The 18,862-nt window shown below is 50.5% G+C and overlaps 1 protein-coding gene across 2 annotated transcripts in view; it reads left to right on the top strand.

Annotated features, from left to right (window-relative positions):
* The first annotated feature begins 2,925 nt into the window (after positions 1 to 2,925).
* TRPM2 (transient receptor potential cation channel subfamily M member 2) overlaps positions 2,926 to 18,862 on the top strand; it is a 64,368-nt gene continuing 48,431 nt past the window's right edge. For both annotated transcript variants that reach the window (XM_021711539.1, XM_021711538.1), the window contains exons 1-5: positions 2,926 to 3,090; positions 4,125 to 4,213; positions 10,952 to 11,120; positions 14,476 to 14,656; positions 16,729 to 16,895. In XM_021711539.1, coding sequence (XP_021567214.1) covers positions 2,926 to 3,090; positions 4,125 to 4,213; positions 10,952 to 11,120; positions 14,476 to 14,656; positions 16,729 to 16,895 — 771 coding nt within the window. The remainder of the gene's footprint in view (positions 3,091 to 4,124; positions 4,214 to 10,951; positions 11,121 to 14,475; positions 14,657 to 16,728; positions 16,896 to 18,862) is intronic.

Genomic DNA, 18,862 nt, shown 5'->3' on the forward strand with positions numbered 1-18,862 from the left:
GTGGTGGTGAGGGCTCGGCAGGGCGCAGGGGCGTTTGCTGGGGACAGGGCGCGGCAGGGCGCAGGGGCGCCGGTCGGAGTACCGAACGCGTGCAAGGGGCGCGGGGTGTGGGACCTAGGCGACTGGCCAGTGCGCTGGTGTAGGGGTGCGGGCGGTAGTGCGCGGCGCAGCGGGGCGCAGGGGCGCGGGCGGTAGTGCCGAATGCGTGTAGGGGCGCGGGGTGCAAGCTGAGGCTTATCGGACTCGGCACGGGAGGCAGGATCTGGTCGTGGGACGCTGAGCAGCTCGGGCGACCCTGTCCAGGCGCGAGGGCCGCCAGGAGAGGAGGGACTCAGCTATTCTCGGCTGCGGCTCTGGCCCTGCAGCCGACCACAGGGCCACTAGTACGGCTCTTACTTCCTGTGTCCCTTCACCTGCCGCGGGGAGTTTGTGGTCTCCCAAGGGCTTTCAAGGGGGAATTCAGAGGGTGCACCGGGAGCGCGCAGGGACCTACCGCCCCAGGGTTTACTGAAGGGGTGGAGGGGGGTCTGTCCCAGTCCTGGCCAGTGTGGGAGGCCGACCCACGTATATAATCGGTTCTGTTTCCTGGAGAATCTGTTGGCCGGATGTTGGGGATGCACCTGGGTCTCTGTGAGTCTCTGGTCCTGGCTCAGGAAACAGCTATACAAAGTTGTGCCAGGAGTCCTGTGGTCTTCTCCTGAGGGTGGGTAGTCTTCCAGCCCCACACTTGGAGAAGAGGGCTGGAGGGCTGCTCTCCACTAATTTGGAAGGGCATGGAGGTTTCCCTTCCTGTCTGTACTCCCAGGATCTCCACAGGACCCCTTCTTTCCAGAATTGTGCCACAGAGCTCAGATTTGGAAATCGTCCATAGTGGGCCTTGCCCCTGCTCAGATCTGTTCACCAGTCTTCTATGAGGTTCATCTCCTTCCAGAGTGTTTTTAACACACACACACACACACACACACACACAGATACCAGTTGCTCATGGAGAATCTTAGCTGTGAGCCAGCATGGCCCACAATGGTTTCAGTGATGAGTGAGGAAGGGGGTTGAGCAGGTGATTTTGGGTAGGAGAACCTCAGGGAAGGTTGGATGGTGCACTTTGTAAGGCCATTGTCAGTCCTGGGTTTGGGGGCTCCCCCGTTCCTGCGTCTAGATGGAAGCACTCCCTCCTGTTGGGCAGGAGAAAGTGCTTTCCTCAGAGGAATGGGGAGGGATAGGAGAGGAAGCCAGTGGCCCCACATTGCGAGCATCGCACAGTTTTCAGGGGCCTCCCAATTCCATCCTGTGAAGTCTGATATGTGGTGGTCAGTGGTGGGATGCCATGTGCTTCCCGGGACCTGCTTGCAGTGGGGTTTGAGGAGATTCGTGAGACCCCAGTGGCTATGCTAAGCAGGCAAGTGTCTGAAAATGAGCAGGACAAGAACACTCTAGTGCCTTCAGACAGTCTGGTACCCATATTCTCCTGTCTGTGGTTGAGTCCTGTCTACTCTCGGGCCCCTTGTTTCCAGCATGGTGTCATGCTCACCCCATGCAGGGAAAGCCACCTACAGGCTAGATTTCTCCAAATGTGTGGTGATAAACTTTCTGGAGTCTCCTTTTCCTTCCATCATATGGGGGCATCTCTTGCTCACTCGCCTCCCTCCAAAACTGGATGTGGAGCCAGGCGCAGAGCTGCAGGGCCAGGTGGCTCCAGAAAAGTCATGCAGGTGTGTGCACACCTCTGCTCTGAGGACTTCAGGAGAAGGTTGGGTAGCACCCCTGCTGGCCCTCAAGGGAAGCCTATCTCCCTTCCTCCTCGAAGGTTCAGGGGGTCTGGGTATAAGTGTGGCTAAGGGGTAAGGGGGAGGAGTGAGGGTGGCAGAGGCTTTGGGTGACCTGAGGTCAGCAGCCAGTGGCTTAACTCCAAGTGCCCAGCACTGAGCCTTGTGGGGCTCAGTCACCAAACATGATCAGTGGACACAGTAAAGGCCTTTCTGCCAGCCACTGGTGTGTTGTGGAGAGGTTTGGCCAGAGAAAGGGTCTCAGGGCAGGGGCGGGGTGAGACTGGTGGCCAGTTCTTTTGCCCCCAAGCAGCCTTCCCTGTCACACCCTTTGTGGCAGCAGCTGGGGGATATCCCCATGGATGGCATTGTGAGGAAGGCCTTGTGCATGCCTGGGGCTCAAGAAAGTCCTGCAGGGCTTGGACACATTAATTGTTCTCATTTTCTGCAGACTCTTGGTGAAGACCATGTCAGAGCCAGGGGCAAAGGACTTGAGAAAATAAGGTTAGTTTTAATTAGTGGACTGGTTTCTCGGAATGGAGAGACGTGGTATTCCACGAAACTTCCTTTGTGGGCAGTGGGGGTTGTGTGTTCTTTCTGGAAAATGAAGAAGTAAACTGATATCTGGAAACAGGAGGTATGTGAAACAGCACAGTTGTGTAACTGTGGCATGCACGACATGGGGGGCCCATGATGACTACTGTCCTGTTCCTGGTCCTGGTGATTTTGGTATCATAGCGGGTGGCCAGGAGTGGCAGGGCTGGGGTATAAAACTTTTTCCATGGCCCTGCACAGTGATCTGAGGTCATTACTGTTGTGAATGGTGACCAGGGCCCCCAGATTTGTGTGTGCTTCCTGACTGCCCAGAACACTCTAGGGCCTTCAGACAGAGTCTGTTACCTGTATTCTCCTGTTTATGGCTGGGTCCTGTCTGCCGAGACAGAGCTCAGGCAGCCTGGGAGAATGTGCAGACTGATAAAGGAGAAATGAATGAGGGCACCACGTGAGGAAGCACGTGTTCCTCTCAGAATATCAGCCTCATCTTCCTCTCTCCGTTCTGTTTCAGCAGCCACCCCCTGGTGTGTTTCCAGAACACCCCTGCCTGGCAAGCTGGAGAAGAGAAGTCCTGAAGGTGCAGGGGGCCTGGCGTGGGGAGGTCAAGATGGAACCCTCGACCCTGAGGAAAGCGGGCTCTGACCAGGAGGACGGCTTTGGGATGCAGCCCCAGAGGTTCACTGACCTGGGGAGGGTCTCCAATCTCCGGCAGAGCAACGGTAGCCTCTGCAAGGGCCGCAGACAGCCATGTGCCTTCAGCAACACAGAAAAGGTAGGCTTTCTACTGGCTAGCTAGCAGCCTGTGTGTGGCACGGAGGTCACTGTGGCCAGGTCAGCCAGAGCCCTTGTGGGGCAGAGCGAGTGCAGGGGTAGGTGGAGGATCTACTGACCTTGGAGCTCTAGCCCAGTGACACCCTTGGGAGGGAAAATTGGGAAGCAAGCCTGGCTAGGCATGCTGGCCCTCTGTAACTTGCACAGTCACTTCCCATGCTGGTCTGACAGGAAATCACTGGGTGAACACAGAAGTCCAGTGTGGGGACTCATGGCAGGTAGTTACCCCTACTGACTCCGTTGCACAATGGTTTCACATCCTTCCTCGGAGTAGGGGGCCCTGGCTAGCATCACCCAAAGCCCTTGACACAAATGTGTTGAAAACACACCAGATTTTGCAGTCTCCTTGTCAGACAGATAGGGTGGCAGATAGGGTGATGCCCCCCCTTCCCCCCACCCTGACAGCACAAAAGCCATGTCCACAGATTCTCAGCCTCCCTATTTTCCACCACACCATGATTTTCCCAAGGAAGGTGACGTCGATGCATGAACTGTAAAGTGCAGTGCCCAAGAGGAAATAACTGCATAGATTCATTTTTCCCTTCCAAGTCTGCACCTGGCAAGGGTGCTTCCTACTTTCGGCATGGTAAGGATCACTCCCCAGGGAGCACAGATGTGTCTCAGAGGGGCTCAGGGTGTGCTTTTTTTTTTTGAGTTGGAGTCTCACTGTTGCCCAGACTTGGAGTGCAGTGGCCGCTCCCGGCCACCGCAACCTCAACCTGCTGGGCTCCGGCGATCCTTCCGCCTCAGCCTTCCAAGTAGCCAGAATTACAGGCGCGCACTACCACATCCAGCTGATTTTTTGATTTATTGTAGAGATGAGGTCTCGCTGCCCAGGCGGGTCTCGAACCCGTGGGCTCAGGCAATCCACTCACCTCAGCCTCCCAAAGGCGCGGGATTACAGGCTGAGCCACCGAGCCCGGCTGGGGTGTTCTTTTTTGAATGCAACTGATGTGATACCCTCTTTCCACTCAGCAAGAAAATCTCAGCTCATGGATCCCTGAAAACATCAAGAAGAAAGAATGTGTATATTTTGTGGAACGTTCCAAACTGTCTGATGCTGGGTAAGTGACATGGCTCATGTCTAAGGACTCTGGCTTCTTTCTTCTGATCCCATGTGGGGTAGCTGGTCAATCTAGGACCACTCAGGGCCACAGCAGAGGGTCAATAAGAAACATTCCCAGGCTGGGTGCAGTGGCTCAAGCCTGTAATCCCAACACTTTGGGAGGCTGAAGTGAGGGGATGGCCTGACCCCATGGGTTCGAGACCAGCCCGGGCAACTTGGTGAGACCTCATCTCTACAATAAATAAAAAACTTAGCTGGATGTGGTAGCATGAGCCTGTAGTTTCTCCTACTTGGAAGGCTAGGGTGAAAGAATTGCTGGAACCCAGAAGGTCGATACTAGTGTGGCCATGAATGTGCCACTGCACTCTATCCTAGGCAACAGAGTAAGACTCCAACTCAAAAAAAATCCCTGTGTCTGCACAGGAATTAGAGTTCTGGAAGTATTTCCATTTGGTCCACATGAGTCTCTTGTGGGAAATGGCTGACCCTTATCTTGCTTTGCAGATGAGGAGACCGAGGTGCAGAGGGTTTAGGAGACTTGTCCAGGGTGATAATGTGGCTACCACCAGATACCTCTAGAATATCTCATTTCCTCACGGAACAGAGAGTTGAAGGGTTCAGGAATAAATCTGCCAATTCTTCCTCAGCCTCCCTTGGGTTTATCCAAGGTACGGGCAGCCCTAGCTGGGGAACCATTGGCCAGAAGGGAGGGAGAAGCAACCTGTGCATGGAAAACAGTAGAGGATTGTAATATGAAATCAGATACGAATGATCAGAAAAGATGGCATCATTTCTGGGGTCCTGTGATCTGCCCAGTGTGCTGTCACTGAAAGTGCCCTGTGACTGTTTTGGGGCTCCCTACACTGGCATGGCTTCTTTTCAGATAATAGCCTCATTTCTCACTGGTCAGTCACAAGAGCAGACCCCAAGGCAGAGAACTCAATCACTGTGCCCTGGCTGACAGCTTCCAGGACAGTAACCTGTAGATACTTGGTGCATAATCAGCTTCAAGTTCACCACTGCTAAATCTAACAATATTTAGTTGCCCCCTTGGTATCCCTGGGGGAATTGGTCCCAGGATTCCCCATGGACACCCAAATCCTTGGTGCTCAAGTCCCTGATATAAAATGGCGTAGTTCACATATAACCTGTGAACATTCTCCCATGTACTCTTAGTCATCTCCAGATTACTTATAATACCTGATACAGTATAAATGTCATGTAAATAGTTGTTACCCTAAATTTTAAAAAGTTGTATTATTTTTATTGTTGTATTGTAATTTTTTTTAATTTGTAATTTTTCTGTGGTTGGTTGAATCCATGGATGCGGCCCTCGTGGCCAGGAAAGGCTGAATGTGCAGAAAGGGACAAGGAGCCCCATGTGGGAAGAGTGGGGTCTGTAGTGCAGTCATGTTCAGGGCTGGTGGAGTGCCCTGTGCTGCCTGTGTCCTGATGGCACAGAGGGGGCATGGAGGGACTGGGGCCACTGCCACTTGCTTCCCATGTGGAAGCAGGTCTGAGACCATTGCCACATGCTTCCCTTGTGGAAGCGGGTTCTGAGGCCACTGCCACAGACTTCCCATGTGGAAGGGGGTCTGAGGCCACTTCCATATGCTTCCCATGTGGAAGTGAGTCTGAGACCACTGCCACGTGTGTCTCATGTGAGACCACTGCCATATGCTTCCCATGCAGAAGCAGGAGCAAAGCAAGTACAGATGCTCTCTGGGTCAAGCAGGCCCAGAGAGAAAGGAGATGCTGACCTGGATCAGATGTAGGTGGTATAAACATGCTTGCAGGATTTCTCGAAGCCACCCCTCATGTCCAGGGATTTACTAAGACTCATTTCATAGAGTTGTACTCACAGTACAAGCACACATGATGGGCTTGGTAAGAGAAAAGTCAGGCAGAGTCTGGAAAGATCTGGAGGCTTCTAATGCTCTCTTTTCTGTGAGGGGCACACCAGATGTGCTCCCTTCTCCAGCAGCAAAGAGGGCAGCAACCCGAGGGCAACACTGCTGTCCTGGACATTCAAGACCCAGAGCCCAGGATAGTACTGGCTGGTCACCTAGGACCCTCTGACTGACAACCACCAGTATCCCAGACTCCCAGGAGGAAAGCAGCTGTCCAGTATAGACCGTGTTGTACAAACAGTCTCCACCCAGTATAGCACTCTTAGCAGTTAGGGATAGAGGATGAACCCTAAGACCCAGTGCCCAGACCCCAACCTTGCAAGCAGGCCCTTCTAAAAGTAGCAGCCTCAGGGTTCCATGCTAACTCTATCCTGCAGAATCTTCCTCTGATATTACCAGTCAGGTCGATCACTGGAGCAGGATGGGAAGGGGGCCAAGTGTGCTCTTCCGTGCTGTTCCCTCTCCTTGTGTGGAAAGCCCAGGAGTAGAATGAGTGGTAAGCATCCCTCCCCGCCACAAGAACAGCTTTGAAACAGGTGTAGGATCTTCCTACCTCATTTGTCCAAGCTCAGAGCCCTCTGCTGCCCTGACCCCACCACTGTCTAATTTGTCCCACATCCTCCTCAGCTCTGCATGCCTCGTCTCATCTCTGTTTCCACCATGGCCAGCATAGTCCAGACCTCTGTCCTCATATTTTGCCACCATTTATCTCATGTCCTTGGGAGCATCACTTCTCTTCCCTGGACCACCAGATCTTGTCTATAAGGCACAGAAGGGGAAACTTTCTTCAGGGCTCAGGCAGACCTGCTGAGGAGACCAGGGAGCCACTGTTCAGATGGAAGGAAGGGGTCCAGGCTGGGGAGAGTGCACTTCTAAGAGTGCTCATTTCCCTACTGGGTGGAAATTGAGCTAGTGATGGTACTACCATTTACGACTGTATGAGTGAGAGCTCAGGAGGAGGCTCTCTGATGAGTTAATCTGGGCCAGTGGCCCCCCTGTGGCTTCCGTGCCAGGAGAAGCCTGCACTGTGTCAGGTTGCACTGTCCTAGGCTTGCAATGCCTTAGACTTAGGATCCCAGCTCACCAGAGGTGGTGGTTCAGAGAGAAGGACAGGAGACAGCTTGGTGTGGGTTGTTAGGAACGCACGAGAGGACTTGGGGCAGCACTGAACCAAGAGAGAAGAGTCTGGGTCCTTGTCCTGGAGACACTGTTCCCCACCTTGGATCCAGGCTCCTCATTCCTGAAGAGAGGAGGTCACAGGAAGTGTTCTCCAGGATCCCCACAAGTCTGAAAGTGCCTTGAGCATAGACCTTAGGGGCCTATAAAACCTTGTAGGGTGCATGTCAGGGAATGAATTATTTTTCCCATTTTAATAATTGAGAAATTGAAGGCAGAAACATCAGAGATCAGACAGTTGATATGTGGCAAAAAACCAACCCCAAGTTTTCTTTCTCCTGGTCTAATAAATAGTGTTTCCGTATCATCTGGTTCAGGTTTCATCTAATTTTAGAGATTTTTTTTGGTCTCATCTGTACTAGGTCTTCTAGGTTATTACTAGCAAAAAAGTAGGACTCTAAAAAAACTTGTGGATTTCCAATTAAACAATGTATAAAGAATACGTAAATTTACCTCATATCTCCTTGAAACACCAATGAATTGCAGTAAAGGAATAAAAAAAGTTCAACTATAAGACAAATAATGTAAGAGAGAATGTAGCAGTTGAAAAAAGATATGATTCATTCTGGCCAGAGGAACAGGAGAAAACAGAACAGCCTCTGGAGGTTGGCATGTCCTGTGGCACCCAGCCGTCCCTGGGTAAGGGGAGGCCTTGGGAGACCTTGTGCATGGTGCTAGCCTGTCTTCTGATTGGAGCCTCAATTGTGTGTGCGCTAACTTTTTATTTTGAAATAATTATAGATGTACAGGAAGTTTCAAAGATACTAGGTCACCTGTTTTTACCAATGGTTGCATTCTGCGTAACTGTAATACAGTACACAATGCATTGAGTTCAACATTGGCAGAATGTGTGTATTTTGTTCTGTGTCATTTTATCGCATGTGTAGATTTGTGTAACCACCACCACAATCAAGACATAGAACCGTCCCATCTCTACCCACATCTCTTTTGTGTTTTCTCTGTATGGTTATGCTCTGCCTACCTCCCTTTCCATCCCTGGCCCCTGGCAATCACTAACCTGTTCTGTGACTCTATGATTTTGTCATTTTGAGAATGTCATGTAAATGGAATACTATGCTATGTGATCTATGTCATTTTCACTCAGTACAGTCCCCTTGAGAACCATTCAAGTTGTTGTTTCTATCAGTCATTTTTTTTTTTTTTTTGAGTTGGAGTCTCACTCTGTCACCCAGACTGGAGTGCAGTGGCCGCTCCTGGCCACCACAGCCTCGACCTGCTGGGCTCTGGCGATCCTTCTGCCTCAGCCTTCCAAGTAGCTGGAACTACAGGTGCGCGCTACCACGCCCGGCTAAATTTTGATTTATTGTAGAGATGAGGTCTCACCAAATTGCCCAGGTGGGTCTCGAACCCGCCAGCTCAGGCAATCCGCTCACCTCAGCCTCCCAAAGTGCGGTATTACAGGCTGAGTCACCAAGCCCGGCTAGTCATTTTTTTTTTTGCTGAGTATTCTTTTACTTTCAACTTGCCTGTATCATGATATTTGAAGTTAGGTTTTTGTAGGCAACAAATAATTGGATGCTATTTTTTTAAACTGCCCTGCCAATATCCATTTTTAATTGGTATATTTAGAAAATCTATATTTAGTATAATTACTATTATTTTTTTGAGTCGGAGTCTCACTCTGTTGCCCAGGCTGAAGTACAGTGGCACACTCATGGCCACCATAGCCTTGACCTGCTGGGCTCAGGTGATCTTTCTGCCTCCGTCTTCCAAGTAGCTGGAACTATAGGCAGGTGCTACCATGCCTGGCTTATTTGTTTATTATTTATTTATTTATTGTAGAGACAAGGTCTCACCAAGTTGCCCAGGCTTGTCTCACACCCCTGAGCTCAGGCAGTCCTCTTGCCTTGGCCTCCCAAAGTGCTGGGATCACAGGCTTGAGCCACCATGCCCAGCATAGTCTAATTATTGATATGTTAGGGCTTATGTCTGCTATTAAAATTTTTGCTTTCTGTTTGTTCTCTCTGATGTTTTTTCCTGACTTTCTGTGGGTTACTCAAACATTTTTTAGAATTCCATTTTGATTTATCTATACTATTTTTGAGTGTATATCCTTGCATGGCTTTTTTTTCCCCCAGTGGTTGCTGTATTACATTATATAACATAACACTACAACCTACTGACTTTGACTCTTACCAGTTTGAGTGAAGCATAGAAACATTATTTTATTTTACACTCCTTTACTCTTCTTAACTTATATTTGTTTAAACTATTTCTTCTACATACATCAAGAACCATGTTAGATAATGTTAAAATTTTTGCTTCCACCATCAAACATAACTTAGAAAACTCGGGAGGTTCCTCTTTCCATTGTTCTTTCTAATTACAAAATTCCTTTACTTCTCATTTCCTTTCTGTTTAGAGAGCTCCCTTTAGCCATTCTTTTATGGGAGGCCTGCTGCTGACAAATTCCCTGTGTTCTGTTGAGAAGGTCTTGACTTCCTCTCACTCCAGAATGATATTTTTGCTGGAGCTAGAATTCTGTGTTGGTAGTTTTCTGCCTTTCAGCATTCAAAAATTGTTGTGCCACTTCTTTCTGGCCTTCATGGCTTCTGATAAGAAATATGTTACTGTTTGAATTGTTTTCTCACAGGTAAGGTGCTCTTTCCATTTTGCTGCTTTCAAGATATTTTCTTTGTTTTTAGTTTTTGGAAGTTTGACTATTATGTGTCTTGGTATGAATTTATTTGTGTTTATCCTATTTGGCATTCATTCCAAATATTGAATCTGTGAATTTATGTCTTTTGTGTCAAATATGGGAAATGTTGGCCGTTATTTCTTTACATCCTTTTCCAGGTTTACCCTTTTTTTCTTTTCCTTCCGAAACTCTGACAACATGAATGTTTGATCTTTTGTTATAGTTCTGTAGGTCCCAGAGGCTCTGTTTGTTTTTGTCTGTTTTCTCTCTGTTGTTCTTTTGGATCATTTCCATTGCTCTGTCTTCTTGTTAATGGATTCTCTCCTCTGTCCCCTCCAGTCTGCTGTTGAATTTATCCACTGAGTTTTAAAATTTTGATTACTCCACTTTTCAGTTTGGAAATTTGCATTTAATATATCTTCTCTTTCTTTGCTGAAACTTTATATTTTTTCATTTGTTTTGAGCATGTTCATAATTGCTTGTTGAAGCATTCTTAATTTGGCCACGTTAAAAATCCTTGTCAGATCATTTTAACATCTGTGTCATCTTAGTGTTGATGGCTGTTGATTGTCTTGCCTCATCCTTGTTGAGATTTTCCTGGTTCTTGGTGAGTTTTGATTAAAACCTTTGTGGTTTAGATTTTATGTTGAGACCCTGGATCTCAGATTTAGTTTGTTTCCTTGACATGTCTGTGGTGGAGAAAGGAGGGCCCCACCCCATGACTGCCATGTAGGGGTGGAAGTCCAAGCTCCCCTTCAGCTCAGTTGACATTCACTGGGGAGAGACCTCTTGTTACTGTTGGGGGTGGGAGGAGTTCTGATGCCCCAGTATGCCTGTGCTGCTGCCTTTATGGGTGGGTGAGGCAAGTGCCTTGTTACTGCCAGGTGGAAGAAAGGTCCTGGCTCTCCACTGGGCCTCCTCTAATGCTCCTCTCCCAGGGAGCAGGAGAGGCACCTCACTCCCCCTGGTGACCCGTATTCTGTCTGTGCAGGAAGGTGGTGTGTGAGTGTGGCTACACACGTGAACAGCACTTGGAGGAGGCTGCCAAGTCCTACACCTTCCAGGGCATGGAGTGGGACCCAAAGAAGCACGTCCAGGAAATGCCAACAGATGCCTTTGGTGACATTGTCTTTACAGGCCTGGGCCAGAAGGCAGGAAAGGTTGGTTTCCATCACTCTATTGCTTTGAATTTTGGCTATAGCCATGTGGTCCCACAGTGACACAGGGTGGTCATCATTTCCTGGGTGAGAGAAAGGGGCTAGTAGGGACCCAGGACTCACAGAGCCCACCACATGCTATGAAAGGAGCAGGCTGGGGGTATACACTGTGCTCTCAGAGTGCATGGTTATCTGCAAAGCAGGGTGGAGATGCAGTGAGCTTTCTAAGGAAAGTGCAAGCCCAGAGTGGTGGAAGTGAATTCTGGCTGGGTGGTCCTTGATGATAATGTTTTATTGGGGCCTGGGAGGGCGTAGGGAGCCAGTAGAGGGGCACAGGGCATGGAGACGCTTGGTGTGGGCTTGTTGGAATGGCTGCAGTGGGTGGGAAGGGAAGCAAGAGCAGTGGAAGGGACCTAGATGGCCCAGTGTAGGACGTCTAAGCATTCCTGGCTGCAGAAGTGAGAGCCCACACAAGGGGGTTTGGCAGGGCAGAGTAGGGCAGATCCAAACCTGGGCCTGCAGGAGAGCATGGGAGGGACAGAGGCTACTGGAGGATAGGCCCAGGCGAAGGGCTGGGTTCTTCTGTGCTCTATGGCAGTATAGTTCCTGGGTCAGCAGCATCTCAGGGCCAGTTCTCAGGCCCCACCCCAGACCTGCTGAATTAGCGATCAGCTCTCCACATCTAACAAGCTCTTGGAGGGCTCTGATGCAGATGTTGGGTATCACTGTCCCAACATCTAATGGGGCTCACGCCACTTATCTCTGTGCTGTGGTCCAGAACCTTGAGCCTGAGAGCTGAGTGTGACTTGTTCACTCGACTCCATGAGTGTTCGTCATGGCAGTGCCTACTTGGCCAAGGAGGGGCTCGGGGATGGATCATATGACTAAAGGCCTCTGGGGCCATAGCCCCCGAGCCACCCTGCATTACTGTCATGTGTGTGATCTTCCCCAGCCTTTGAACTCATCTGTCTCTGGGGTCACTGGGGAGGCAGTCCTGACATCTGGAAACGAGGCACAGAAGGTCCCGCTGTTTGCTCAAGGCCATGGGGGGCAGCGGCGATGGTGGGTTTGAGCCTGGCTGAGCCCGAGGTCCTGACCCCCATTCTGCCCTGGCTCTAGCCTTCTTCCTGCAGCTGCCCACAGGGATAAGTGGAGTTAGAGAAGATGCCTTTGGCCCCACAGTGAGTGAGAAACCCAGAGACAGAACTCGAGGTGCAGTGCACTGCAACAAAGCCCAGGCAGCTGGCACTGTGTGTCTACCATGAGGCAGGTCCGTGGCCCCTTTCCTTCGGTGGTCATGTGGCTTACATTCCAAGGGCCTCTGGACCCTGGTCAGCCCTGTGACACCAACTGTTCTGGTGAGCGGCAGCAGCCCTGCGGTGGTGTAACTAGGTCTTTAGTGATGGTGCTGTAGCTTGCTTGTTTTTGAGGCCACTCCACGGCTGTATTTCTGCATTCTGCCCCATCAGCCTTTCTGTCTCTGGTGTGCTGATGTTGGGGAATTCCAGGCCAGTCTGTGTTCTTTCTTCTCATAACTGAACAGGAAAAGTTTGCTGTGGAGCTTAGGAGGATCTTGTGGAGTATCAGGGGCCTGGAGTGGGGACAGACCTGGGACAGCAGTGTCCAGATGAGAGAAAATCTAAACCTAATGAGGTCATGTGGTAGACTAGGGCACAGGGACATGGGGCAGAGGGGAAACAGGAACAGAGGCCACGGGGCAGAGGCGACCCTGGGCAGAGCGGGAGCCATGGGGCTGAGGAGCCACTGGACAGAGGGGATCCTGGGTAGAGGAGCCATGGGGCAGAGGGGACCCTAGGCAGAGGAGTCATGGGCCAGAGAAGCCAGAGGCAGGGGGACCACAGGGCAGAGGGGCCACAAGGCAGAGAGGTCTTGTAGCAGAGTAACCAGGGGCAGCGGGGCCATAGGGAAGAGGGAATCATGGACAGAGTAGCCAGGGACAGAGGGGACAAGAGAGGGATGGTGCAGGATGCACAAGGGAAGAAGGAAAAAAGCTGCAGTGCAGGAACTAATTAAACCCTAGTGGAGAAGGTACAGGGTCTGGCACTCGGGGAGGGAGCGGAACCATTAGGTGGAGCATGTTCGTGTCAGTCCGTTTTGTGTTTCTATGAAGGAATATTCGATACTGGGTAATTTATAAAGAAAGAAGGTCTCTTGGCTCCAGTTATGCATGGCGCTGGCATCTGCTCAGCTTCTGATGAGTCCTGGGAAACTTTCATTTGTGGTGGAAGGCATGGGGAGGAGGTCATCACTCTTAAGTTCAGTCTTCTACAAAGTCCTTGGATGTGGGCACAGTGCAGCCTCATTCTCTGCTACTGTGTAACAAGAGGGCACCTCCTCCAGTCCCCAGTAAGTTTCTAATTTCCAACTGATCCCGCATCAGCCTGACCATCACTGTCCACATCTCTATCAGCATTTGGGTCACAACCACTCATTTCTACTCTAAGAAGTTCTAGGCTTTCCCTCAGCTTTCTGTCTTCTTCTGAGCCCCCCAAACCTTCCAGCCTCTGCCTGTGACCCAGCTCCAAAGCCACTGCCATGTTCTCAGGTGTCTTTACAGTCACGCCTCACTCCTCAGTAACCATCTTCTGTATCAGCCCATTTTGTGTTGCTATAAAGGAACACTCGAGGCTGAGTTATTTCTAAAGAAAGGAGGTTCATTGGCTTATGGTTTCGCATGATGCCTAGCATCTGCTCGGCTTCTGGTAAGGCCTCAGGCAGCTTTCGCTCGCAGAAGAAGGCAAGGGGAGCAAGGATATCACACAGTGAGAGTGGGAGCAAGAGAAAGAAGGAGATGCCAGGCTCTTTTAAACAACCAGCTCTTGTGAAAATGAATAGAGTGAGAACTCACTCATCACCATGAGAAGGGCACCAAGATGTTCATGAAGGATCTGCCTCCTGGACAGTCACCTTCCACCAGGACCCCCCTCCAACACTGGGAGTCACATTTCAATGTGAGATTTGGAGGGGACAACATCCAAGCTATATCAGGGCCTGGGGTGTTCCCAACAAGTAGAAGAAGGGAAGATGCAGTGCCCTGATGGGGTACAGGGCCCAGGGAGGTTTGCCAGAGGGAGGTCCTGGTCCTCCTCTGGGATGGTGGTCCTCCTCTGGGACAGCCTGTCCTTGAGCCTCTCTTCTGGGCCTTCACCTCCTCTTTTCTCTCATGATCTATGTTCTGGCTGGACACTCGCCCCCTTTCCCATTGTATCTAAACCCGAGGTGTGAGGTGTCCACCTACCTGGGTTGGGGCCTGTCTGACATTGCATGTTGTGGGTCAGTGCAGTCACTCCTCCTGCTGACAGAGGGGCCCCCTCTGCTGTCCTCTGGTCCCCTGCAGTACGTCCGCGTCTCCCAAGACACATCCTCCAGCGTGATCTACCACCTCATGACGCAGCACTGGGGCCTGGACATCCCCAACCTGCTGATCTCCGTGACGGGTGGGGCCAAGAATTTCAACATGAAGCTCAGGCTGAAGAGCATCTTCCGAAGGGGCCTGGTCAAGGTGGCTCAGACCACAGGTAAGGCTAGAGAGACTAGAGGCCCCATATGCAGGAGGCATAGGTGTGGAGGGGTTGCTGAGTGGGAGAGTCAGGTCATGAGGACCTAAAAGGCCCTCAGGGGCTGCTGAGTCTACGCCCTGAGCCTAAGTCCGACTCATCCAACCTGTCACCTGCCTAGAGCTAAGCCCTCAACTTTCTGCTACTACTCCATCTGCTCATGGGGGTGGGCATGGCTCCAGCCTGTGACTGCTGGGGACTCAGGACCTCAAAGAGATGAGTGATCTCAGTGGGTGGGCATGGAGCCAGGGGAAGCCGGAATAGCAGGCCAATCATGGGGATGCCAGGGCATTTTTGATCATTGAACTCTGCTGTCTAAGCTTCACATCAACATCAGGGAAGGAGATATTTCCATATTTCCATCTTTTCACTTGAGGCACCTGCCTGGTTGGAGTTAATGAACTTCCCAAGGTCTCATTTCTAGTAACAGCACAGCAGGGGCCAGACCACATGGATGGCGTGACTCATGGTGCTGTGACCCTGTACCCGGCTACACCCTGATTTCACAGGGAAGTGGGCCATGTGACCTCAAATTTTATTAGGGTTCACTGAAAGTGATGGATGAGTAGACCCAGAGCCCAAGACCTCTGTGGTGGGTTATGTAAAGGCAGGCTAATTACACAGGAACATTTTCGGGTCCAGATGAGCCAAGAGTTGCCCAGCTCCTCTCAGGATGTGTTTTTGGTTTATTTTTTTCTTTTGAGTTGGGGTTTCACTATGTCATTCAGGCTGGAGTGCAGTGACACAACCATGGTTCAGCACAGCCTCGACTTCCTGGGTTCTAGTGTTCCTTCCACTTCAGTCTCTCGAGTAGCTGGGACTACAGGTGTTTACCACCACGTCTGGCCTTTTTTGTGTGTGTGTAGAGATGAGGTCTTGTTATGTTGCTCTGGCTGGTCTCAGCCTCCCAAAGTTCTGGAATTACAGGTGTGAGCCCCACACCTGGCAGGATCTGGTTTTAATGAAGGATGTGAGAGCCACATCCTTGGTCTGGCCTTTGTTTTGAAACAGTATTAACTATATCTTAATTGATCTGTGTCACTCAAAGCATCCTCAGATGTATGGTCTGCTGGTGGCTGTGAGGAGTGGTTATAGCTTTTAATTTGTAAGCCCCAGATTGTCTGGACTTTCCCTCTCCCTCCATCCATGCTTGTAGATTGACCAACCGACACAGCTCACCCTCCCGCAAGCACACTCATAACCTTTGCCACCTCTTTGGCCTAGGCCATGAAATTGTTGGGGGTCTCATCTGTTCGCAGGTAATCATAGGTGATGCTTTTATCACATCTTCTCATTTTTCTTTTTTTGAGAGGGTCTCACTCTGTCACCCAAACTGGAGTGCAGTGACACTGTCACGGCTCACTGTAGTCACAAACTCTTGGGCTTAAGTAATCCTCCTGCCTCAGCCTCCAAAGTAGCTGGGACTACAGGCATGTGCCACCCACCATACCTGACATTTTTTTTTCTTTTGTAGAGACAGGGTTTTGCTATGATGCCTAGGCTGGTTTCAGACTCCTGGCCTCAAGCGATCCTCCTGCCTTGACCTCCCAAAGTGCTATGATTACAGGCAGGAGCCACCACCTCTTGACATTGCATCATTTAGCTTTCGGTATTAGTGTCCTTGCTGCCCACTTTCTGCTCAAAGTCTGTACCACATGTTTTAGGTCGTTATTTTTGCAGTCACACCATGACCTGGCTTCTCAGCACCACATCTGAGGTACTGGCAGCATCATGCTGGGGATGAACAACCCAAATAGGAACAAACAGGACTTTGTGCTTATGTTTTGAGGGGTGGCTGTGGGTCAGCAACTGTGGCCACCCACCTGTCCTGGGGGCAGGGCAGGTGAACAGACCTGTTGGGACTTGCTGCTCTTGGGGCAAAGCTGCTCTGAGCTCTCATGCTCAGTCCTGGTGTAGGGCATGAGTGAGGGGACCTGAGCATCGTGGAGCCCACGAGGGCTCTGGGCACCAGGCTTCTGTGTACAGGGTGCCCCTCAGGACAACAAGTCCTGAGCACCCTGCTCAACTCCCAGGGGCTTGGATTATTACTGGGGGCTCCCACGCTGGTGTGATGAAGCAGGTGGGCGAGGCTGTGCGGGACTTCAGCCTGAGCAGCAGCTACAAGGAAGGAGACGTCATCACCATTGGAGTTGCCACCTGGGGCACCATCCACCACCGGGAGAGCCTGATCCACCCCATGGTGAGCAAAGCTGGCTCTGAGGTGGGCCCTGGTCAGAGGTGGAGAGCTGGGGGTAGGGCAGGGGACTCTGGCTAGATACCACAGGACACAGACCACCATTCGGGTGCTGGAATGGATGGAGTATGGAGGGAGAGGCTGGACAGGCTGCAGGAGGTCGGGCTCATGTCCTGGCCCTGGGCAACACAAGTGACCTGGGATGAGCAGCCAGCTTGTTTTGACTCTGTCTCCTCCCTCAAGGTCATAAGATGGGTCCATAGAAGGGTCATCTGAGGCCCCCTCTGCTGAGGGCTCATTCCTAAAGCTGCTCTCCTGAGAAATGGGCTTGGGGGGGAAGGAACTCAGCTGAGATCACACAGCCAATGGACATCTGAGCTGGATCGAGCCCAGGCAGTCTAATCCCCAAACCTTTGAACCCTTGGACTCTCTGCACCCAGAGGTCTCCTTCACTCCATGATGCTGTGACTTCCCCCAGGCAGTGCCCTACATGAGCTTCTCTTTTGATGGAGACAGAGCACTCTTGCCTCTGATTAACAGGCAGCGGTAGTGAAAAACAGCTGCTTAAATGAGGAGCCTTGAGCTGGGAAGATATGTGATCACTCAACAAGGTTTTCTAAGGATATGATGGAGTTGGCATCATGAACACATACTCCTTAATTCACAGTCAGGGAGGTTTGGAAAGACACTGGCCCGTGACTCTGAGGGTGATTTATGAGGGGCACCTCTCCTCTTCTCTGACAAAGGCAGCTGCATTCACTTCCCTGGGGAGTGGGAAGGAGTCTCTCTGGGGTGGGATTCGCTTTGTCAGTTACAGATGCTCCCAAGGGGCACAGCAAGGCATCTGGCCAGTCCCTGCCAGTCTGTATCTTCCTCTGCATCAGAATCATAGGTGTGTTTAGCTGGGCTGCACTGGAATGACTTCTGCTTTGCATGCTCATTTTATGGATTGAAAAACTGAGGCCAAGAGAGACCAGGCAACTTCCAAGATCACGCTTTATGTTTCTCCTCATTCTGAGTTTGGAAGACTTCCTGTGATACCATTGCTCCCCACTCTGTGGGCAGTGGAAGATGTATGTTCTGGACCTGCAGCCATCCTCCCCTGGGACAGTTTCCTGGGACTGCTGTGGCAAATGAGCACAGACCTGGTAGCTTCAGGCAACAGAAACATATTCCCTCACAGTTCTGGAGGCCTGAAGTCTGGAATCAGTGCTGTTCAGTTATGGTCCAGGTGTTACACTCACTCCAGAGGCTCTAGAGAAGGCTCCTTCCTGCCTCTTCCTGCTCCTAGGGTGCTAGGCATTCCTTGGCTGTGCCCACCACATCCAATCTGTGTCTCTGTGTCCTGTTACCTTCTCCGTGTGTTTGTGTCACATCCTCCTCTGTGAATTCTGTAGGTGATGGCATTTAGGGCCCACTCAGATAACCCAGAGTAATTGCTTCATCTCAGGATCCCTAATTTACATCTGCAAAGATGTTTTTTTCCAAATAATGTAGCATTTACAAGTTCCAGGGTTAGGACTTGACACCTTTGAATATCATTATTCAGTCTATTTCAGTCCATTCTCTGGCCCTCAAAGATTCGTGTCTACCCCACATACAAAATATATTCACCCTATCCCAAGATCCCTCAAATTTTAACCCATTACGGCATCAACTCGAAGTTCAGACGCTCATGTAAATATCATAAGCTTAAAAGTCCCAAATCTCATTATCTAAATCAGGTATAGCTGAGACTCTGGGTGTGATCTATCCTGGGCAAAATTTCTCTTTAAATATGTGTCATTTAAACTAGAAAACAAGTTATCTGCTTCCAAAATATGATGGAGGAATAGGCATATTATAGCAGTTTTGGATATTCTTACTCCAAAAGGGGATTGTGGGAGGAGTAAAGGGATCACCAATCCCGAGTAATTTCAAAATCCAACAGGGAAAACTCATCAGGTTACAAAATCTGGAGAAAATCCTCTGTG

Source organism: Carlito syrichta, unplaced genomic scaffold (assembly GCF_000164805.1).
Source record: "Carlito syrichta isolate Samal-C Ts95f unplaced genomic scaffold, Tarsius_syrichta-2.0.1 Scaffold302353, whole genome shotgun sequence".
Taxonomy (NCBI): domain Eukaryota; kingdom Metazoa; phylum Chordata; class Mammalia; order Primates; family Tarsiidae; genus Carlito; species Carlito syrichta.